This window comes from Gouania willdenowi, chromosome 6 (genome assembly GCF_900634775.1).
Source record: "Gouania willdenowi chromosome 6, fGouWil2.1, whole genome shotgun sequence".
NCBI lineage: Eukaryota > Metazoa > Chordata > Actinopteri > Blenniiformes > Gobiesocidae > Gouania > Gouania willdenowi.
Genome location: NC_041049.1, coordinates 63,511,301 through 63,536,489, shown reverse-complemented (window position 1 = coordinate 63,536,489; position 25,189 = coordinate 63,511,301). Strand labels below are relative to the sequence as shown.

At 38.5% G+C, this 25,189-nt stretch overlaps 1 protein-coding gene across 3 annotated transcripts in view; it reads right to left on the bottom strand.

Annotated features, from left to right (window-relative positions):
- Positions 1–25,189, bottom strand: part of LOC114464916 (cyclin-dependent kinase 17-like) — a 53,016-nt gene that overhangs the window by 8,304 nt on the left and 19,523 nt on the right. For 2 of the 3 annotated variants that reach the window (XM_028449583.1, XM_028449584.1), the window contains exons 2-7: positions 19,320–19,468; positions 12,094–12,150; positions 9,299–9,463; positions 8,716–8,849; positions 1,277–1,399; positions 183–239 (exon numbers count right to left, since the gene is read on the bottom strand). In XM_028449583.1, coding sequence (XP_028305384.1) covers positions 183–239; positions 1,277–1,399; positions 8,716–8,849; positions 9,299–9,463; positions 12,094–12,150; positions 19,320–19,446 — 663 coding nt within the window. In that variant the 5' untranslated portion in view covers positions 19,447–19,468. The remainder of the gene's footprint in view (positions 1–182; positions 240–1,276; positions 1,400–8,715; positions 8,850–9,298; positions 9,464–12,093; positions 12,151–19,319; positions 19,469–25,189) is intronic. The other variant, XM_028449585.1, reaches the window with a different exon arrangement.

Sequence of the window (25,189 nt, the reverse complement as noted above, 5' to 3'; positions counted from 1 at the left end):
ACACACCACACACACACACACACACACACACACACACACACACACACACACACACACACACACACACACACGGAGGAGGGTTAGTTAAAAATAAACCAGGTAAAAGCTTTCTTCATCATTGCTCATGTGGGAACATTAGCACCTGGAATACGATACAAAAATCAGTCAAGGTCGACACATACCTCGCCCAGTTTGTCCAGCTTGACGTATGTCTCCAGCTTCCCAAAACCAATCTCTGACTGCAAACCAGAATGAAAAACAGACACATATTTACATCTTTATTAGCAGTGACAAGCCTGACGAATGCATCAGTCACATCACAGTAAAGTAATTAATCACTAATTACTGCTGACAGCGGGGCAGGGATGTTTGTTTACAGAAGCAGAAGAGATGAAGCGTTTCATACGTTACTCTCTACACCGCTGCAGGGTCTGATACAGTTCCATGTGTTTATGGTAGGAAGTATTTTAAATATTATTCAACAGTTTCATCTCAGTTTTTAAAACCAATGTAAAGGATTAGGCATGAGGTGTGACGTGAAGGTCTTAGAATAAATGTTTCAGTTCCACTGTAAGTGGTGACCACCTTCTGTTAGCGTAGCTAGTTTCTGTGCTAATGAACTAGAGCGTTAGGCTGCTGTTGATACCGCGTTACATCTGACAAATACCTCGAGTTAGAAAACACAAAACTAAACTAAACCCCTGCTTTCTCCTGACCTGCCACGAGGAGGGAAATTAAAAAAAACATCTTGATTATGGGCGGGGCTCTTGGAGCAGATAAGACATGCCCAGTCTGTACTATAAAATCTCCAATGAACACTCTATGCTATGCTATGCTAACTAGCAACTCATTACTCAATATACTGTAGCTCTCTATTCACTCTTCTCTCAATCCAACCTACTCATCACATATTGTAGAGCCCACAGGTGCTAGTTTTTATAAAAGGGGCGGGGCTAACAGTACTTGTGTTTGTGATGCAAGATGGTCCCAAAACATCACATGATCTTGTTCTCAGCCAATAGCAAAAATCAATTATAATAGCCTGGTTTCAACCCAAAGAAGGCAGTCACTATTTACAACTAAATACGCCCAATATATAATCAAATACTTTAATTAAAATGTTGAGAGTTGGACCAGAATCAATCAACAGCACTACTTCATACTCAAATACATTTGTATTTGAGTATGAAGGGGTTTAGTTATTCTGGTCTTGCTGTGGACTCATTGGTTCATGTGTGCACAGGTATTTGAATGGAATCCCTCCTCGTGCTCTCACCAGGGATGCTCTGCGGGAGCGGCGGCTCAGCGGCTGATCAAATGTGGGGCTCAGCTGCAGCTTCTCCAGGTAACCATCTGGTATCCTGATGTCGGCGGGTAACGACAGGCGTTTGTTCAAGTCCTGGACACACACAAACAAAATATCACTTTAAATAACATATACTGTATATATGGAAACTGAATAAACATGGAGATCAGACTGTAGGAGGTGTGTGTGTGTGTGTGTGTGTGTGTGTGTGTGTGTGTGTGTGTGTGTGTACAGGGTTCACAGTTAAGTTGTTCTAGAGAAAACAAAGTACCAAAGCTCGATCCTAATGACTTGTTACATAAAATACGGTGGTGGGATCTTTCCCATCATGCATTTTTTCCTCCATTGTTGGATTACGGATAATCTGACACGACGCTCTTGTGGCTTTAAATCTCTGACATGAGTGAGGTAACAGCACTGGATAGAACTATAAACAGCTCTAAAACAAACACGATGATGCACACGACAAACCTTTTCAACCAAGCAGCACAGATGACATATTTATTGCCTGCTGCTGATACACAAAACATCTTCAGCCTGCAGTGTTTACATCAGACGAAGTAAGCACAACCCTAAAGTGCACAATGTTAAAACATATTTACAGCTAAATTTAGGGAATTAGTGTTTGAGTCCTGAACCAGTGTTGATGAATGCTTCCACACCCAATAAAACAACCTTTCCTGACACCCCATCACATATCTAATATTTAAACTTGGGGAATTACCTAAACCAAAAACAAAGGATGTAAAAATACTAAAATGATATTCATTCTCTAGATGTAAAGGGACAAAAATAAACTATGACAGTGTAATGCGGTTTGTAGATGCAACGCTCTGTTGAAGATCAACTTAAATATGGTTTGATGAGTAATACTGCAGAATAATGTAGCAAATAACCGGAAAGGCAGCACATCTAACATTAAACATCTGGTTCTTCCTTGGCCTCTAAAATAGGTTTTACATCATTTGTCTTTTCTACACTACACAGAAAAGGTCTAACTTTAAAGATTGCATCCTTCTTCATCTCTCTCATGATGGTGTGCACTTTCCTTTGCTTGTGGTGCCTTCAGCAGGTCATACCAATCACTAATCAGATGCTTTATTGATCAGGTCTAATTGTGTGCACCCTCAGATCCCACATTCCTCTCCCATAGGGAAGCATCTTATACACCTGGGACCTCATTTATTAACTGTTCGTACGTTCAGATCTGCTTCGGCTGTGTTGGACCAGCATTGGAAGGCTGCTGTATGTGTACAGAGGATGTGTGACGTTATTTTAACCTGTTTTGCATAACATTTCATTGGTGAATGGAGCGATGTCTGATGTAATATCAGCGCTGCGTGAGGTGCCAAAGCTGAACCAGTGTCAGCAGGATTCCTTCATTTCTTTTCATATTTATTTTATTGCTTCCAGCGTGCGGAAAACTGAGGCCAATAAAAGTCATATTTCTGTGTCTCTCCAGGCTATCTGCCTTGATGTGAGGTTTGGCCGCTGTGCAGCGCTGCGTGCACACGGCAGGGGAGGGGGGAAAAGGGGTCCACTGGCGCACGCTCGTCAGCCTAACTAGTCTAAATGTAAAGAATTGTCGTGATCAAATAGCAGGAATTTGCACTATTAGGCTGTGGATGAGAAAAATGTAATTTAAACCATCATTTTCAGTTATTGAGAATTTAATTCAACCCTCAGCCTGAGTCCACTCCGATACAGAAACACTGTTCACTTCCTCAGTTATTTTCTTCCAGAGCATTTAAATCAGCTCCTTAAATTCCAGTTTTCACACTACCGAAAAGCACATCTTTGTTTTTCTTCACTTCACCTGTGTTGATATTAATCTCTGAAACGTTTATTTCCTTGCCATTGATTGTTTGACCTCAGTGGGCGGGGCCGCTGTACCAGGAATATTTGAGGGCGTAACATGTTAATGACGATCAAATTCAGCCACGGCATTTATCAACACCCGACCATTAGTGCGCTGGGATTGTTCAGATACGAATGTTTCTTAAGTGCCACATTGGTCCTGTCGTACGACACAATGTGCACTCACATTTGCACCTGTTTTCACATAAGGTTGGTAAATGAGGGCCTTGCCCACCTGTGACAGCGGGGGCTATACAGGTCCTTTACAGAAGAGAAAGGGTGATATTTACCCTCAACCCAGACAGAAACAGCAGTAAAGCAGACAGAGCAGCTATAGAGGACAGAAGCAGCTCCATCCTGCTTTATTTTCATGAGGACTCACAGGAAGTGCAGACACTGCTGGGTCTGTTTCAATTCTGCCAAAGTGTTAGTGCTCACTTTGATTTTTGCACCCATAACCGTTGCAAGGTTGGGTTTTAGTTAAATCCCTCTGCAGTGCAGCCATCAGCTTTATATCACGAGGCAGGAATCAATATGGAGTTTGTCTACCTCTTTGATCTGCATCAGACTGGCTGTATGTTGACCTGGTTTAAAGTGAGATAAAACTGGCTTTAGAAACCAGTGTCATTGCACTGGTGTAGTATCTCATAGTCCACTTTACACCAGTGTCACAACATATCTGCACCTCCTACTAATAGCTGCACTAATACTACCTCTACCCTGAACCTGAACCTTTACCTGCTCTGCCTTTACTGCCCTCTCTGGTTCCATAACATCTACTAATACTGTTTCTTTTTTTTTTACTTTGTTTTTTTTTTGTTTTTTTGCAATGAATAACATACAAACGACTTATAAATGTTAGAAAAGGAAACAACAACAACAAAAATTTAATTTAAAAATAAAAATAAAAAAATACCAAAAAATAAACAAAACAAAAACAATAAGTTAACAAAGGGTAAACATTTTCAGGGGCATTTATGGGCGTATTCTCAAGTGATCCAGTTAATTGCTGTCATCGCTTCTTTGTAAACAGTCCACTTCTGCCAGTTCTTTTCACGACCTTTAAGCTTTAGTTGGTAAGTCAACTTTTCCATCATATACACTATCCATCAAAAGTTTTAGAACGCCCTAATTTTTTCCAGTTATTTATTGCAATTCAAGTCGTGTAAGTCCAATTAATAGCTTGAAATGGCACAAAGGTAAGTACTGAACAGCCAGAGGTTAAAAAAAGGTTTGGTTACCCAAAACAGAAAAATAATGTACATTTCAGAATTATATAAATTGTGTTCCCTTTTTCAGGGAACACAAAGTGAGTTCACAATTTAAAGCTGTTCTGCAGCAATGAAGGTTGAATCAGCTTTGAAATCTGGTGCTACTAATTCCTACTGGTGTTCCAACTTACAACCCCCTCTGTCTGCATAAAAGCAATGTTGAAACACACTGTGGTACCAGACCCTCATGAGCATCAGATGAACAGTATTGTTCATGGATTCCATGATTTATTTTTCAACTCAAATTTCTTATTTGTTCTATGCTTTCATTTCAGAGTGCAATGACACAATAAACTGAATACCTTTCAGTAAAAAAGGGGAAAAAGTGGTGTTCGAAAACTTTTGACCGGTAGTGTAGATGTTTTGGATGATCTCAAACCAGTGCTCTTTCTCTGGGGATTCAACATTGTACCAGTTACTGGTTAGAGCTTTTTTTTGCTTGCTATCAGTAGAATTTTAATCAGATACCTGTCTTTTATTTGTACAGCATGTTACATTTTTCCCAGGTACATTTACAACGCAGTTATTAGGAATAGCATAGCCCGTTATATTGTTTATAGTTGTGTTCACCATCTTCCAGAAAGGTTTTAGCTTAGCATAGCTCCAAAAAAATGTGTGGATGGTTACTGTCAGTGATCATCGCACTGTCTCCAGCATGGCTATGGGGGTTTAATACTGTTTCATATCCTACTTCAATCATGGAGGACCTGGTGATAACCACGAACATGCACAATAGCGTTACCTAAGCAGACTTCAGTGTGAAGTGCCAGCAGTGATGTTTTACCCACAGAGCAATCGGTTACATCCGACCTCTACAACCCTCTCCACCCGTCCAATCATCCCGTCCTAATCTGTTACAACAGGGTCCCATCTGTGCTGTATTACATTAATCCCAGTGATGTAATCTCCAAACAGCTTCTGCGGACCATGGTCTACCTGAGTGGACAGAGCCACGCTTTGCTTCCTGCTCTCCGCCTGCTCTCCGAGTGTCACGGCCACACAAAGAAGTCACACAGCCAAGGCGTGCAGTGACTTCACTGTTGGACCACTTCATCTATTCTACAACAAGCACCACGCTCAGTCTCGCTGCTCACAAAGAACACAGTGTTGTTGTTGGACCGTGTGAGAGGAGCTTGGGGTAAATCCACAGATCACGTGAAAACACTTTCTCCCTTTTATGTGTTTTATTCTATTCGACATCTGAGATGGAAATACAAAGTGCTCCCGGGCAGCGTGAAGTGTTTAAAAACACTCTATTGTCTGCCAGCTTTCGATCTCGATGCTGTAAACTGCTCATAAATCTCTGCAGGCCTCGCAACCACAGAAACTTATAAACAGAAGGCATCACCACACACAGCAGCACAAACAGCAGGATTTATTCATTATCCTAGTGTGTAAACTCAAGCACTGACAGAGGAAGACAGTTAAACATTTAAAGGGGCAGTTTAAAAAGTTCTATTTCTTCCCTCCCTTGCTATTTCACATTTTGTAAAAAGTCAGCTCCAAACGGGCCAGTTGGATTTTTCTCACGTTGTGACGTCACAACGCGGAAACTCCTCCTCCTGACAATCCTGGCTCCTCCTACCCTACTTAAGAATGTGAGTTCCTCCCTCTCAAACTACCTCACAGGTAAAACAAACATAGCGAAGGCAGGTTGATGGTACAGTTAATATCTTTAAGTTCAGTATAATGACAAACCAAAGAGCGCTCACAATCAGTTCCACTTTTAGTAGCTGTTATACCACCTTGTATCTATCAACTTTATGGGATGATCTGAAGTGTTTGTGACCTAAATAGATGCAGCGGTTGGACAAAACAAAGAACTGTGGTCTTAAATGGACTATTTCCGTGGTCATAAGAGGTAAGGACGACTAGAACATGGCGTATCAACTCATGTGAGTGTTTGTGAAAGAGCTGACTCAGCTGATAGTTGAGAGGTTACTTCCCTACGGCACAGAGTGAGCAGTGACAATCAGCTCCACTTTTAGTAGCCGTTATACTTTGTATCGCTTTTATGGGATGATATGAAGTGTTTGTGACCCAATATAATGCAGCGGTCAGACAAAACAGTGGAATATCGTCTTAAATGGACCATTTCTGAGGTGAGGAGAAGTGATTTTCTGCTGCTGTGATAAACACATGCTGATGCAGCGCTGAGCAGTGCATGTGTTTACACCTACTCATGCATAGTCATGAAGGCCCAAAAACAGCCAGTTTTTAGAAGCACTCTGAAAGTCACTTTTCAGATGGCTAAAACTCCAGAAAACAGGCGAGTTTTGGAAAAATAAACCTCAAACACTTTGTTGTTGGGGTTCTTAGAATAATTGGAGATATGTGGAAAAATATCATAATACTGTACCTTTAAAACTGAAACTACAGAAATACAAACAATGAGGATACAGTTGCCTTTTCACATGTTTTTGTGCAAAATCTCTGTACTTTGAGGAGCGTTCACATAAAAAAAACATGATAATTGTCATTTCTCTGGCCAAGCTGAACAGAAGGCTAGACTTCCTTCAGTCAGGGATCGTCCCTTAAAGTCCATTAGCAGCACTTAAGATGGTTTTAAACTCCTGATTATTGGTGCAGAGACAGTAAGACAGAGGGGAATCGAATCCTGATTCCATAGCAATACAAACAAATCTAAAAGGTGTCACAGAAATTTACACATAAATAATAATTTAAGTTGAATAGCCATTATTATTTGAAATGATGGTGCAATAGTCTAACTGCACATGCTGCAATTATAGAAAATAACCTGGCGAGTGAGTCTTTGGGAAGTGACTCAAAGCCTGTTCATTAAATTGTGCTCAAGTACAAACAGTGGTTTCTCTGTAAAGTAAACGTCACCTATCTCAGAGCCAGACACATAACAATATGATTTGTAAATAGATTTCCACTAATTGTGAATAGTAAAAATCTACTGGTGTATTTGTAATCATTTTTCCTGACATTCTTCTGGTCAGGCTTACAGGACATTAGACAGTTTGACATCCCATCATCACATCCAGATGTAACATGAAATAAACATGTTTGGCTGGACTCTCAGAAAAGAATTCATGAGGCATGACCAGACCAAATTAATGACCATGTAATTTACAATTCATCTGTCTAACCCAAAATTAAACCTATTCACTAAACAGAAAGTGCTTGCTGCTTATTCACGTTTTATTCATAGCGCAGGAAATTACAATAGTGTTTATACTGATGCCTAAACTCTGTGGCTGGATGTCGGTGGTAAAGAAGCAAAGCAAGACATGTTACGATAGTGTCAGTGTAAAGACAATTCTTCTGAATTTGTGTCATGGACCTTTATTCACATATCTTTAAACAGTTAATCAGGGGGGCAAACCCCAATACGTCGACAACGATCTCAGTTTCACTCTGTAGAGGTAGGAACTACATTAGTGCTCTGTGTAATGAAGCTTCATCTACAAATAAGCTGCACTGGTTGCATGAGATGACCCGACAAATACAAAAGTAGTTCACAAGCAGAAATGTTGTGTGTATACATGAACTAAACAGTCTCCTTTTGAAACAATCCATGGGTTGTAGGGGTGTAAGGACACACTCAACCAACAATTCGATTTGAATCCCGATGTTTCGACAATTTGATTCAAATCCAGATTTTAAAAAACAAAACAAAAAAAAACCTCAAATCATAGATTGGGATGTAATGATGCACTTAACTCTTTTCAATTTGAACATATAGAGATCACATTTTGGAGAAAAAAAACAAGTTAGTCAAAATACAGATTCTTATTCTATAATTTAAATTGTAAATCTTTTTTTTTTAACCAATATATTTTCTTCTTGAACATGTTTGCTGCAAAAAGACAGACCCTCAGAACCTTCTTATAAAACTCTGTATTACTTTGTTGTTTCATGTCTAATGTGGCAGTAATAATCTTAAAGTATAATGCCAAGAAATGTCCAGGTCTTCTTTTCCGTTTACAAGTACTGCACCATGTTTTCTCGGAGAGAAGTGGTCATGTGACCAGGTATGTCATATCCTGTGACGTGTATTTGCGGAAAAAGTCTTTCCATAGCACTTTAGTGTTACATTTTAATATCGAAAAGTCTGAAATTTCCCCTCATGAAAGCGTCAAAACATTTTAGTGATATTTGAGTGTTTTTTCAAAACTGAGGTGTTTTCATCACATATTTTTATTGTGCTATTTATACTTTGAACTTTTCCAAGGGTAATGGAAACACAGCTTATGGTACTTTGGGACTATGACAATAGCAAAGCTCAGGAGGAAACACAGGAGCAGGCCTTACCTCGGCAGAAATGTGTCTGTTCCCGCGGTTCCTAAGGCAGACGCCTGTGGGCGACTGAACCTCGTCAGAAGACGTCCCTGAAGCCTGATCGCTCTCTCCGTCTGAGCCCATCTTCATATTCTCATGGACTATGTCTAAAGAGGGAGAGAACACCACCTTTGATAATATATTCATGACACTACCCCAGGACCTAAAAACATTACTTTCTCATATCCAAACAAACTCGACTCTCATACAGCTGGAGAATGACTAAGGTTTTCAGAAGATTTCCTCCTCTTAAAAACTAGTATATTCCATCTTTTGAAGCTTATACTTGCTCACATAAAACACATCTGATATCATTCATCCACAATACATTCATTGAGAAGTAAAGAGAATTCAAAAAATGTTATTCTGTTGAACATTAGACAGTTTTGAGCAGAAAAAGTGAAGAATGAGCAAAAACAAATAAATCAGAAAAAACACCTGAAACTCATTTTTTGGTATCATTTCAGGGTAATTTTTGCATTAATAAAGACCAAGAGTCATTGTGTACACAGAAGTCCTGATTCTGCAAACGCACACACACACACACACGTCTTACCGAGGCGGCTGCCGTTGCGAGGCATGGTCACGAGGGAGCCCAGGCCTCCTCCAATCACGCTCTGAGGTCGTCGCAGTGGTGGCTTCTTAAAGGAACCAGTGTACTGGTGGAGAAAGGAGTGCACGCTGTGGGCCGAGTGCGGGCGGCCATTCCTCACGATGGGATCTGTGGGGAGAAGAGCAGCAGCTGAAACACAGCTCGTTTCCAGACTGGACGAGGATAAAATGATGGCCTCGCCTCTTACAAAAATGACCTCATCCCAAGGTTGGGAACCACTGCACTAAATACTGTTTCTTTCCACATGCTCAATACTTGTTTTTTAATAGTTTTCTCCAATAAATTGAAACATTGTAATTCGACAAAGGGGGTTTTGGATAAGAAAAGTCTGTGCTTAAACTAAATTAGGCCTACATGTGTATTTTTGTCATTAGAGTACATTGTGATGTTTGGATGAGCTGATGTATTAAAATCCACAAAGAATGATAATCCTGGATCAAGAACAGGATTCACGGCTTAAAGCAGACATAGGCGACTGGCGGCCCTCGGTCTAATTTGGTGCGGCCACCAAAACAAAATTGTAATTCATGAATTGGAAATTATACGAAGAACATCATAATACACAAAATGACAGCAAAATGCACAAAATGTCAAGAAAAGTACACAAAATGATAACGAAGACACTTAACAACCACTTTACAAAAAAAAAAATACATATATACAAAAGGAACACATAGTGCCAACGAAATTGCACAAAATTACAACAATAACAAAAAATATAACAAAAACACACAATGACTAAAAAAAAATGTACTGTATTGACAAGAAAACAGACTAAATGAATTAAAAAAACTCTAAAAACACCAAGAAACCCCACACAAAAGGACTACAAAGACAAAACCCTTTGTTCATTCCTGTATTAATGCTCAGATCTTTAATCTAAATGCTAACATACATGTTGATAATGTGGCCCTCAGATCAGACAATCACATTTTTGTGGCCCCACTCTGATAGAAGTTGCCCAGCTTTCGCTTAAAAGGCATTAAATATCCCCTATAACTTAAAGAAGGTCGGTTTGCAGCCTCGTCCCATATTTCTGATGCTACACTGTCCTGTCCTGCCACGAGAAGACAATTGATTAAGGCAGGACACTGTCATGTTTTATATTAACCAGAACCTTAAACAATTAAACAGACACATTTACAAGAAACAGGAGAGTGTTAAACACACACAGTATTATCTTTTCTCTGGTAGACACTACTTTTCTGTGAGAATCCAACTTTAAAAGTCAAAAAGTGAGAAATTAGAGGCTGTAAACAAATGACCTTCAGGGCTGAGCGGTGCAGGCTGTCCTTTAGACCCTGAGGTCCATCATTGGCTGACAGAAGCCCGTTTGTCCTGCTGTCTGAATGGAGCTGTCAGAGATGACAGATTTATTCTCAACAGAGTGAAACTCCCAAACTGGGACGGAGGAGGTGGGAGACGTGTAACAGTGGCAGCAGGAATTAAAGCAGGACAGTACATACAGCAGCAGAAGAACTGTTGCACTGTAAAAAATTATAAAAATAAAAACTACCTGGAGCAAATATAATAGTTCTGTCTGAAAGCGCTGATACATTTCTGCTTGTATTCTCTTTTCACTGCATTTACAGCATCCGTTTGTTAACACAGACATGTGCATTGGTGGGTGAGACCAGAGGTGAACATCAGTGTATCGACATCATCAACATGTGTGCACTGGTTTCAAAGAGCGAAACCATCAGGATGTCCCTCTGTGTGTGACTTTATTTTGGTTTGGGCTGAGTTTAACTTTGTAGGTCTGATTAAAGCTCACATCTGAGGCTCTGCAGCCACAGTGAACATACCCGTGACACAGAAAGTATCGTTTCCACGGACACGGAGCGGGAAAAAATTTCCACTCTGGAGCCCATTTTTGAAAAGTTCAGTTTTAAATGCATTGTAAATGCACCGACAAAACTTTTGCGTTTTCACTAGTGTAAACAGGACCTCAGCGACAGATTTAGTTGACTAAAACTAGACAATAACCTAAATCATGGAGGTCAAACTTATTTTAGTTCCAAGGCCAAATGCAGATTAGTTTAATCTCAAGTGGGCCACAGAATATAGGCAGTAAAACGAGCATATTTATCGTTCTTTAACCCTAGTTTGCACTTTGTATAATAGTATTTGAAGTATGTAAGGCACCAACAATATCTGAGCAATAAGTGACAAATATCAGTCCAACTTTATTACAGACATCTGCAGGTTGAACAAGCAACTTGTATCTATTGTTTCCAATTGTTCACAAAACTCCATAGCACTCACACACACACTCATTTTTCTGGAAGTTTAATAGCCAGTAATGAGGTACAGTAGGTGAAACGCAACTAAATGAAATTGGGCAAAAATTAAAAAAAAAAAAAAAAAAAAAACAATCAGAGGTTGTTCTTCATATTAAGCTGTGTCTAAAACAAGAAAAATGATGATAGAGGAGGAAACATTCTTTTTTTAAATGTAATTTTTTTCCCTGCAAACAGGAAACTTTTAGGCCTCGACCCATAAGTTGAGAATGTCTGTTTTAATGTGATGCAGCTGTAGCATTCATAGATTTCTTTCAGCTTTATTAGTAAATGTAGCAGGTTCTCTTGTTTTGTCTTATTCACAGTGTTATTTTATTGTGACTGTACTTGGGTTAGTATTAGTAACACTGTTATTGAAACCACAGGGCTTAGTTGCAGCATTGGTTAAACAAGCACAAATGCACAACTTGTTACTGAAAACATAGGATGTGACCGGACCTTGTGTGGGGAACAAATTCCTTTGTGACTTTCGGGCGTGTTGTCCCTTGTGTGCATCTGTAAGAAAGCAAAAGGGGAGGGTGTCAGGGGCAGCTTTATTCACTTTAATGCTCTTACTATATGTTGAACAAAAGCAGTTTTTTGACAGAGGTTACAAACGTTGTTTAAATGCCAGTATTTCCTATCAAACTCTTATCTTTCTTTTTTTACTCACAACATATGCTTTTTTTTTAATATATCAGGAAGTTGTAAAGAGAACATTAAAAACCTTTGGAGAAGAACTTTACACTGCATTAATCATATCAGGAAAGAAGAGATGGGCTAATGGAACTCTGAACTGATAATTTGATACAAGTAAAGCATTTTGTCCTGTTAGAAGTCTGCGATCAATCCCATCAGAATATATAGATTTTTTCCAAAAAAGTGAGACTATTCACATTTACTCAAGAATATGAATTATCATATAATTAAACTAAGCATTGGTGTGCTGGATCTTAATATGTAATGCATTGCATCATTTTATACCTGAATATTTAACAAACAGGTGGAGTTTTTTTATTTATTTAATTTTTTTCATCAATAATTAGTCGATTTTTGTATTTTTATGTTGTGTAGATTTTGGTTAATGTTATGTACTATGTATGTGTTGGTTATTGAGCTTTATTTTGGTTATATTAATATTTCAGGATGCTGCCCCCGCGACCCGGAAACGGCTAAGCGGGAGAAGATGGATGGATAATATTTTCATACACTAATGTATCATCTATCATTTGTTTGGTCTGCATTAATAACTATGGCATGGATGGACAACTATCACAGCGGGGACAACAAAACTGTGATTGTATCTGATCCGAGGGTCACATGATCAACATTCATGTCAACATTAACAAGGTGAGAAAAAAGGGTTTTATCTTTTTTTATTTGTCTTTGTGGTTTTGAGGTTTTGTCAGTTTTTAGCCGTTTTGTGAGTTTTTTGGAGTCATTATGTGTGTTTTTGTCATTTTTTGGAGTTCTTGTAATATTTGAGTTCTTGTTGTAATTTTGTGTATTTTTCTGTCATTTTCTGCATTTTTATTGTCGATTTGTGCCTTTTTGGGGTCACCTATATTTTTCTGTCGTTTTGTGTAATTTTGTTAATAGTTTGTGTGTCTTTGGAGCTATAGTAATTTTGTTTATGTGGTAGTTGTGTCTGTCTTTGTTGTCATTTTGTGTATTTTTGCAGTTTTTGTATATTTTTTTGTGCATTTTGCTGTCGATTTGTGTGTTTTGGGAGTTATTTGTATATTTTGGTTGTTTATTTGTGCCTTTTTGGGGTCACTTTTTGTGTTTTTGTTGTTTTCTATATTTTCCTGTCATTTTGTGAAATTGTGCGTGTCTCTGGAGCTATCCTGTAATGTGCCGTTTTTGGTGTACTTTGTGCATTTTGCTGGCAATTTATGTGTTTTGAGAGTAATTTTGTCTATTATTGTGGGCTTTATATTCCTTTCAACTTCTTAGACTAACTAAACTAATTAGACTGAGGGCCACATGTGGCCCCCGAGCTGCCAGTCTGTTCATGTCTGAACTACAGCATCGACGCTGGCCTGCACTGATGTCACAGTGGGTGAAGACTTATCATTTTACACTTGGAAACAAGGATTCGATGCTGGTGCAAAACACCTTGTTCAGCGCTGACAGGTAGTGAATATATTTGTCTTTCATATGGACTCATCTGAAGGTTATGACCTTCAAAAGGTCAAATAAAGACAGGGCGACACAGCAGCTTATCTGTGCCGATTTTCAGAACACCCACAGGGAGTGAGAGTGTTTCCTCCGTGTGCTGTGGTGTCGTTGCCATGGCGCTCGGGGTCTGAAAACATTTAGGAGTTTCCATGACATTACCACAGCGACTTGGATGACTTGATAAAACCAGCCAGGCATCTTACCCCTCCTCCTTTTTTTTGTATCTTTCTGCACTGAAATCCATCAGACCAACCCGTCCTGACCCCCACCCCCTCCCCCTCTTTGCTACTTTCTAAGAGCTCCAATGCTTTGTAAGGAGCTTTTTGTGTTGTGATTAACACCAAGTTTGGCCAGAATGTTCTGTGCTTTGCTGAGAGAGGGACACACAATTGTAAAGTATTTTTGTGTGTGTGTGTGAGAGGATTTTAGAAGCCTGTGTCACAGTAAGTAGGGTAGGGAGGACACAGAATGAGCCAGATGAGATTTGATCTCAACTCTGTGATTAGGGGAATGCGCTGCATGCCTGAGCCGATTATACAACCATCGTATAACTCATGTAGTGATAACAGAGAGGTAGCGTCAGGGCCTGGCTGCAAACATAGCTGTGTGGCTGGTTTGTTTATATTAGAAATCAGGGAAACACTGAGCAGAATGTCTCCCGGTTAGATAGACAGTGTACTAGCTTGAGTGACATTTATTGTAACTACAATTTTTGCATTTCCTGAAGAAAATGCAAGTGAGAATGCAGGTGCTGGCAAAACAACATTTTTTTAGCATAAGTTAGCATTGGCATTAGCTATCATATGTTAGAATTAGCTAATTTTAACATTAGCATAAACTTGCATTAGCATTAATATAAGTTAGCATTAACATTAACCTAGCAATAGCATTATTCTAGCTTTAACATTAGCCCAGCAATAACCTAGCGGTAGCATTAGCCTAACTGTAGCATGACCCTAGCGGTAGCATTTGCCTATTAATGGCATTAGCCTAGCATTAACACTAACCTAGCATTAGCTGAACATTAGTAATAAGGTTTAAAAAGATTAAAAAGATTGAAAAAAGTTGAAATGGGTTGAAAAAGTTCAAATGTGTTGAAATGTACTGAAAATGAACAGACAACTGAACGTGAATGGCTGAAGTTCTAAGTTAAAGGTTTAAAATGTTTAAAATGTGGAAGGGAAAATGAAAAGATAAAGGGTGGACACTCAAGTTACAAAAGCGGATTTTTCACAATGTGTCCCCTATAAAAAGTTAATTAGTTTAAAAAGGTGAAAAGTTAGAACAAAGCTAATATATAGCTGTGTCCATTAATTATTTGAAAAAAATACCTGTACTTTCTACTCATTTCATTACTTTCCTTACCTCTACAGAAGAGCAGAAAGCCAACTGCTTTAGATGCTGCAGGGCTTTACGTTAATGTTCTAAGGTCACTTATCATGTCAAGCAAGTAGGGCATCAAATCTACTTACAAGTTTAGATTTTGTTTAGAAAATCAAAACTAAACATTACTAATAACCATTTGTTTTGTAATTATACATCGTGTACGTTAAAAATGGGCAACTTCTATCAAAGCAGGGGCCACAAAAATGTGAGTGTCTGATCCGAGGGCCACATTATCAAAATTCATGTCAGCATTTAGAAAAATGACCAATATGAGCATTATTACAAGCTTGAAAATACACAGTGTTTTTAAATTCATTTTGTAGATTTTCTCATCAACATGGCAAATATGTGTTGTCTTTTGTAATCATTGTGTGTTTTTGTTATATTTTTTTCTGTTCTTGTTGTCATTTTGTGTAAATTTGTGTGTCTGAAGTGCTTTTGTATATGTTGTTGTTTTTGAAGTCATTTTGTGTGTTTAAGTGGTTCTTTAGTGAGTCTTTTTTGTCATTGAGTTTTATAGTTTTTATAGATTTCTTTTTATCTTTTTGAATTTTTGTATTTTGTGCATTTTGCTCTCATTTTCAGTGTTTCTGGAGTTTTGTGTATTATGTTGTTATTCATATCACATCAATTTTGTTTTGGGGGCCACACAAAACAAGACCGAGGGCCACCAGTTGCCTAATCTGGTGTACGTGTTACCGTTTGATCATTTTGCCTTGAAAGCTCACCAAGAAGATGTGTTTGTTTTACCATCAAACTCTATTACAGTATATATAACTTTGTTTTATCTAATTTACACATGTCGGCAATCAACTCTATTGAGTCTTGGCAGCAACTAAGAATATATTACATTTATTAATGTTTTCCTGACAGTTTGGTACAATATAAAGTAAATGTATTTAATAAAACATTCTGGTGCCAACATGAACCTTCTGTGGAAAAATTCCCTTTCCAAAACATCATATATCGTGAGCCCATCATCATCTCTGAACTCTATCTTGTCTATCGTAGGGCTGGGCGATATATCGAATATACTCGATATATCGCAGCTTGTAGTCTGTGCGGTGTTGAAAATGACCATACCGTTAAACTCGGACTTTTTTTTTTTTTTTTTTTTTTTAAATATCTTAGTGGCATTATGCACAAAAGGTGCACTTAAATTTAGTGTTGTTTTGAAATGTCATCTTAATGACAACATGCACAAAAGGGCACTATTTGTTTTAAAATATTGTAGTGGCATTATGTACAAAAAGTGCACTTTAATTTTGTGTTTTGAAATGCCATGTGAGTTGCATCCTGCACTAATGTCTTGTTTTGAAATGTCTCTGTGACAATTTTGCACAGAACGTGCACTTTCTGTTGACAATTTTATGTTTGAGCCACTCACTGTTTAATAAATACAGTTATGTCAACTTTGACTTAGTTGTGATATCCCCTTTTTTGCATGAAAGTTTAAAATTGGCATATATTAATGCAGTATGATCAAGAATGTTTTAATGTAGACATATAGAATCATCATACTGGTGTGATTTTGTGCATCAAAGTATTAATTCAAGGGTAATGCAAAATATCGAGATATATATCGTGTATCGTGACATGGCCTAAAAATATCGCGGTATTTATAAAAGGCCATATCGCCCAGCCCTAGTCTATCGTGCCACCAGTTTTAATATTACTAGTAAATCCAGCGTTCAGAATATGCTTCATGACTAAATGCACCAAGACTCCAAAATACAGTCTGTAACTATAACTGGGGAAACATCCAGTGACTCTACGACCTGGCTCAGTATGTGCGTCTGATTCTGGGTCAGATTCAGATAAGCCGTAGATTAAGATTTGGATAGATGTGCCACAAAAATAATGCAATTCTAATGAAGTTTGGCCTTAATTTTCTGATGAAATGTAAAAGTACTTTATGACATAAATAAACAGGGAATTTACACAGAGATGAAACTGTTGGAAGAACGCAAATCAGACACCAATGGGTTCCTTTCTATTGTGCTGATATGTGTTGTTGACCAGACCTGCAATGTCATGTCACGCCATGTCATGTCACCGTGCAATCATCAAACTGGTGATCCCTGTGGTGTAGATGCTGTAAAACCACCAACTCCTGCACTCACATTCCCCTCAGCCCAGCATGGGACCCTCAAACACACACGTCATCACACATGCAATACACGCCTGGAGCACATAACACTCTGTTTATGGAGAATGGCTGGGATGCATTGCATGTTGAGCTGTTTTTTCACCGGATTTTGCAAGAACAATGTCTTCCAAACTTTATTGCCCCATGTACCCCTCAGCTCACGTGTCAAACTCATGACCCGAGGGTCAAATCTGGCCCTTTGGAGCATCCAATTTGGCCCGCAGGAGAAAGTAAAAATGACAGAAAACATGAATTATGAAACGCAACAATATTTGCAGGGGCTCACAGTTTTCCCGGTGCTTATATCGCAATAATGCAGTCATTTTTAATGTTAAACAGTGGAAAAAACTTAAAACTCTTACAAAATCCTTCAGTTTTGCCCAAATTATGACAAAATCTAGGAAATTTAAAGTGAAGACCCTGTTGGGATTGATATCTGTCACTTATTGCTTGGATATTGTCGGTTTCTTACATATTTTGCACTTTACATATACGTAAAAGTGGAAACTAGGGCAGAATAATGTTGAAATTACTCGTTTTCCCGCATAAACTCTGTGGCCCACTTGAGATCAAACTGCTCTGTATTTGGCCCTGAACTAAAATGAGTTTGACACCCCTGCCTTAGCTCACATTATTTATTTGTGTTTGTAGGCTCGTCTAAACTCTTTCCTGTGTCTCATTCAACATTCATCTTGAATTTAGGCCTTTTTATTCATTTATTTCTGATATTTTGCTTGTTTTTGCATTCGAACTTAACCTTTTGGTGTATTTTAAAGAAATGTGCAACAAAAAAATGTAAAAAAAAAACAACACTATAATGTTAAAGAATAAACTGACAAATGTTTCTCTGTATCTCCTGAGAGGTCGTCAACATGTACCCCACTTTGCGAACAACTCACCCTGAACTTTTTTTGAAGGGTAGTTATGTCACAAGAACACTAGTATTTGCCCGGTGGCCCATTGATGTCTGCTTCCTTTTCCACTAATACTTCCTTACTGTACCGCACACCTGACCCGGTGTGAAACACCAGCGGAGGAAAGGTGCTGGACTTCATCCTCAAAAGACAGCCAGGAGAGACTGGACCTTGTCGTCTTTTCACCAGTTGATCAAATGTTTTTTTTAAACTATAGTTTCATAAAGGAAATCATTCCTCAGCTGTCAGCTTTACACAGGGCTGCGACTGAACAGTTAACACTTCTTCTAATCAAATCGTTGCCCCGAACTCAATTTCAACCACAGGTTGAAAGACGAATAGATCAGAGTAAAATACCCTGATGTGATGTGGTGAAAAAGGTATTGATCAGTAGGGGTGTGTATTGCCTGGCATCTGGCGGTACAATTCGTATCCCGATACATAGGTCAAAATACGATACGATATTAAAGTATAAGACGATTATTGCGATTTATTTTTATTTTTTTAAATATATGACTTAAGAAACAACTAATCTGTAAATGTGTATGACTTCATGAGAACATTATGTATGAAATACATTTTATTGGCATATTTTACACTCAAAACGTTGGCTTTAACATGCCATGTGCCAACAACTTAAAATCAAACAATAAACAATCTATTCTGCCTCTGGCTTTTAAACCAACTTTGACTTGCACTTCTTTGTGCAGTTACAATGTCTCCTGCAGTGGAAAAGACTTTCCTGGTTAAATAAAGGTAAAAAAATAAATAAGACAATAAAAATATAAAAATATATTTTTTTTTAATTGTACAACGTAATCGCGCTATATCGGGCTAACTTGTAGTTGTTTTATGACTGCAAAGAGTCCAAACTGGCCAGTAAAAGATCATCAGTGTGATGCTCGGAGCAACCCATGGTGAGTGCCATGTAAATATCCACATCTTTGGCCTCTGGGAGCAGAATAACGTAGGTGAAAAGAATCTCCTGCTGTCTACACATGGAAATGATCTGCTGCATCACTGCTCCACTACTCAAGGTGAAATGCTTCTCTCACCGTTGTCTTTAAGGCCGTTTTCCTCGATGGTCACCTGTTCAGCCAGCTCCGACAGTGACTCGTCGATGGTGTGGCTGCCTCGTAGCGTCTGAGAGAGACGCCTCTTGAACCGCTTCATCTTCTCCATGGAGCTCTCAGGAAGGGGAGGCCTGAGGAGAACAAAGAAGCTACTTTAACTGAATCTGAAAACTAAAGCCCACCTCCTGTATGATTTCTTCAGAATCAGTATCAGAAAGGTTTATTTGCAGAGTACAGTTTAAAAAATAAATAAAAACAGCACAGGGAATTTGACTTGGTAGCCAGTGCACGGAAAAAAAACAAAAAAAACAAGCCAGCAGCAATAATAATAATAGTGATAAATATAAGGATAAGGGATAAATAAAGGATAGAGGATAAAGAAAAATAAAGTAAAATTAATCTTATTTAGAGGATCCTAGTGCAAGCATCCCCATATTAACAGATCAGATTGAGAGGTATGACATTTATTCTGGATCAAAGGTGTGTTTATGCTGAATTTAACTGTACTCGGAAACCGGAAATATGGTCAATTTCGACCTCTGGGAGAAATGCATTTCATTCAGTGAGCTCGGACAACATGTTTGGCACAGTTAGCTGATGTTTGTTTTGATATATTTGGGGGAGCAAAAAATTCCTGCTGGGGTAATATATATTAGCTAATTGAGGGTAAGAGGGTATACTTTAAATATGACTAGAACGCACCAGCGAGGGGATCCTACATGCTTCATTGAACCATAAATTGTATAAAGAATGCTTTGAACTATACGGGAATCACTACTTACGCAGTGTGTTCAAATGAACAGAGTTATTCTACACTTTTAGTAACACAAATGCCAAATTACGGCCAAAATACAGTAAGCAAACCATGTAACTCTGACCTAGATAGCAAAATAAGAATATTTTTGCCATCAAAAGTCTCAGTGTTGTTTTTGTAGTTTTATAGAAGGAAACCAATGTTGAGGTGTCCCTAAAGCAAAAAAAAAAATTGCTTCAAAGTCACTAATATTTTTCTCAGCTTTTTGTCAAAATGTGTGAAACTTCCCTCTGATGCTGATTACAGAAGAACAAAACAAGCTAGAAACAAAATTACCGCTTTTTTTCTGATGAAAGTAGAGTCTAATCTTTCAGAATGTGTTTTCAGATGTTAGATTGTCATAGGACTAAATTTTCTATGGGTCTTAAAAAAAAAAAAAAAATCAGTCAAAATGCTCTAAAACTGCTGGCACTGAGGAGGTAGAAATTTTGAAAATGGCTGTCACCGAATGAGTTAATGGTATGCGCTGATTTATTCAGTCTGATTTATCCGGGTTCCGAGTGCAATCGAATGCAGCATTTGTCCAAACTCAAACTCTACAAACTCTAATACTGTATACAACTACCTTCCATCCAAATCTATGATTTATTTTCAATGGAGCTCAACCAAAATGAAATATCATGGATGGAGTAAATCTCACAAAAGAATTGAACACAAAGCCAATTATATCAAAGTGACATGGGGTAGGGGGGCTGATCAAATAGAGAAGCATAAATGAGACGAATCACTTCCAAATTAGACCAAAAATTGGTGTGATGAGAATTATGAAGCAAAATTGAAACATTTCAAAAGACATATACAAGCAAGGGAAATACAAAGCTTTATAGAACATGAAAATGACGTTTTGTTGGTTTGGTTTATTTTTTTCGAAGAATAAAACGCCTCATGCAGCTGCAGTGTTTCAGTCTCTCATTAAGGTGTCTGTCTGCGAACAACAATGTGCAGCGATCGGCAGAAAGACATTGAATGTCACAACCCAGCTCAGGCACGCTTCTTTTTATTCCCTCGCTGATGACTCAGCCAGACATTCTTACAGTCAAGTTCTGAATCCGGTCCCTGCCACTCTAGACTGTACAACCACATACAGCCTAGTGATTAGGAATTAACAGCTTCATCATTCACAGACCTCTATGTATTGTTGGTAGGTTTATATTTTCACACATCTCTGTTACCCTGAACAAGGAACAGTCCACATGCTCTTATGTCAAAACCTTGTTATTTGTTTGTATCTAGACATCTTTAACCATGCCAGGGTTCTTTACCCTGGAAATCCAGCTTCATTTGTTCAAGTCATGCAAATAAAATAAAAATAAACCTGTTATTTACAGCAAACTGCTACTTACTCCATCCTTCATAAAACACCGTCAACGTCACTATCACATCAGTATCAACCATAAGGTTGTAAGGCAGATTTCCTATGATGACAATATAAAAGATTGTGCTTATCAGAAAACTAAAAAAAAAAAAAAAAACTAGTCATTAGCAAGAAGAAAGAAAATTTTAAAAAGTGGTTGGAGATAACCTGCAATATTTTCTAAACCATATTTTAATTTATTTTTCATTTGTATGTTTAGACTTTCCACATTTCTTTTGAGGCTCCTTTTTATAAACAAATACATTTACCACTTGTTTTTGTTGCAATGAGCGTCTTTCTTTTTTCTATTTATGGTTACTTTACTTTGTTTTTTTTTTACCAAAAAATGTCTTTTTGCAGTTATTACCTTGTTCATTGTGTTTCTGCCAAGTAGAATAGTTCAGAGTAGGACGTGTATTTGAAGGAATCCCTTATGCAAATAAAGTATTATTGGCTTATTGAAAATTATCATTTAGGAATACATTTAAAATCAGGCTTTTGTTTTATTTATTCATCTTCCATTAAAGTGGCTTTACTTACATTTCATTTACTCTCAAGGTTCATCAGAGTTTAAAACGTTCAACAATGACGAACATTTGGACAGTAGAGGAGCAGTTAGTATCAATCAATCAATCTTTTATTTGTATAGCGCCAAATCATAACCAATGGTATTTCAAGACACTTTCCAGTAGAGCAGTCTTAAGGACGGACTCTTCATTTTATGGATACACACATATGCATATATACGTATATACACATACATATGTATCCCACACCCAACATGAATTCAGTATATGGCCATCATGTTCATAGAGGGTAAAATGTAATTAATTAGGTTTATAATAGAATACGGTATCTGCCTTTGTGTTCCTTACTGTCCATAATTGGCAGTATCGGGCCCCCATAAGGTATCCCACAAGAGCCCCGAGTAGGCTTGGGTAGTAATGCGGTATACCGCAGTGTCATAAAAATAGCAAAGGTATCAGTTTCAATGCAGTCATTTAAAGCGGAGTGATGGTTGTCAGTCCGTTCACAGCGGCAGAAAGCCGATCACAGCCGCCTCTGTGTGAGCTCGGGCGTGACGACCTGACAGCAACAGTTACTGTTTGGGACACTAACGTGATACATTTATGTCAGAGTCTCTAAAACAACAGAAAAATCTCCAATAACGCAAGATAAAGTCCATATATTTGTGTCAATAGTCTATATTAAGAAAAAAGTCGCTAAGAGTGTTCAGAAAATATACCGGGAAGGGAGGATCAGTTTCAGTTTAAATATGGAGCGGAGAGAGGATTCTACGCATTGCAGCTTTCACTTTTTGAATGAGCCTACATTCCGAGTGAACTCATCCTGTTTGTAACTCCGTAAGTTGATTATTTAAACTGTAAAAGCAGCGCTATTAATTAGTGATCAACCGATTCATCGCGCTGCTGCGTTCACCGATCCACCTTATTAACAGAGCGGTTGCTACAGGCTCCTCCGTGTTGCTGAGAACTTGTAGTTAACGAGCAGCTGGCTGGAGGTTTGGCATGTGTGTGTGTTTCTTTCCCTCTCCCTCTCTGCTTCTCACTCAGCGCTGCGCTGTTTTTAACTTTGAGAAGCAGTTTACTACTTGTTTGAATATTTGTTCTTGTCAATGTTGATGCAATTTAGAACAAAAACTTGAACAGTTTGTTGCTTAATGCGCATCTGACATCACGTTATTTTACTCTGTTAATTTATGTTCTGGGGTTGTGTTGGAATGGACTATTATTCATGGTTTCTTTTTGTGTTTATACTATAATTCTATATATTTACACTCACTCTTTTTACTTGTTGTTCTACATCACCTGTTTTTATTATTTGTTAAATACATTTTACTTGTTGTCGTTCTACCTCACTTTTGTTGATTTCAATAAATGTTCCTTTTTTTTAAAATTGAGAATTGCACCATTTGTTATCATCTTTGTGTAATTTTTATGATTTAAATTGAGGGACCAAAAGTAGTATCGGCTCCAAATATCGGCAATCCGTATCGGTCATCGGCCCTAAAAAAAAAAACCCATATCGGTCGATCTCTACTGTTAATGATCAGTGCTGTAAACAAATGGCCAGAGTGAGAAGGAAAAGAAGCGATCACTCCTCTCCGCTGTCACTCGGCCCTGTCGACAGACACACACTTAAAACGATACTACTGTAGCGACAACGCATGGGGGCGTGTACGGCGGCAGCGCACACAAACACAAGCTTGTTGTGTGATTACTGCCTTTGTTGTGTGTGTGCTGAACTCGCAGCAGCCTCCGTGTTTTAGGCTGATCCAACAGCTCGTTTAGACTGCATTGCTGCTGCCGATAAGTTGATGGGCGAGTGTGTACGTTGAGAGGGAGAGAGTAGCTGTAGGCGAGATCCCTACAGTAGTATCCTTTTAAAACACAGACACACACATTCTGTGTGAATGCACCATGAGCCTTGCACCATAGTTTTTAATTAGTCACAGTAATGCTGTATACCACTGTAAAATAGGAAGACTGTATAATGGTATCAAAATTTGGACACCGCCCAAGCCTTGGCATAAGATGTCTAGGGCTGGCCCTGCCAGTTACTATCAGACTGACATTTGTTTTCTCAGGCTGCATGCATGCATGTGCGTGCGTGCATTCAGTGAGACATGCAGGTGGCTTTCCCAAGCAGGTTACCGACAGCCTCTCCCCGTGACCTCACTGTAGAGATATCAGCTCCTGATCCTCTGCAGATCTGAACGTGCCTGTTTGTGATGACTACAACAAGAGGAGCCACAGATGAAAACGTACCAGGGCAAAAAAGCCCCAAAGGGCTTTGTCATTGTCAGTCAAACTGCTTTTTGTCATTGAAATATTACAAATTACCGGAACTGTGTCAGAGCTGAGTCACTCGGCCAGGCTGGATACACAAAGGTTTGCTCTAATCTTGGATAAGAGTAGCAACGACATGGATTTGGAATTAAGGGGTAAAAGGACCTCCACAACACTTAGTAGCTCCTCATACTGTTGAAGCTGATTGAAGAATACTTAATCATCATACAACCTACGCTTGAGTCTGATTACTGAATATGTGGGCTGAAATAAAAGCCACAGAGTAGCTGATTCATCTCTGAATCAAACTTCAGTGACTGGTGTAAAAACTGCACCCACAGTCAGACAGACTTCTTTTAATCCTACAATTAGTTTTAAGGTCACTGCAGCTGTGAGGGCCACAGATGGATCATCTGTAACTTCCATTAAGATTACTTTTGGAGAGGACCGGAAACCACTGTATTTAGTTCAGTGCTTCAGCCTGAATAAATGCTGATTCCATTGCAAATGTCAAAGTTTACAGTGATAAACATAAAGGGTCAAACCTGGACTTTCCATCAAGAAAAAAAATGCATCCATACATGATTGCATCACTGACCCTGTGTCTATCACACTGCTAACAGGAATAACCAGGCCAGGAAAAGCACTTGGTTTGTTTGCACACCAGGAAAGAACGAGCAAATCCTGCAGAAGCACTTTAACAGATGATATCAGAGCTGAGGCAACACTGCACGATACGAAGCTCAGCTTGTTGTGACTTAAACTAAGGATTGGTGTGAAATTGTGTGATCTATACGACTGATTATTGAAACCGCAATTGGTTTACAAATTGATTATCATCAATTTTATTTTTGATGATTGCAGATTAATGATC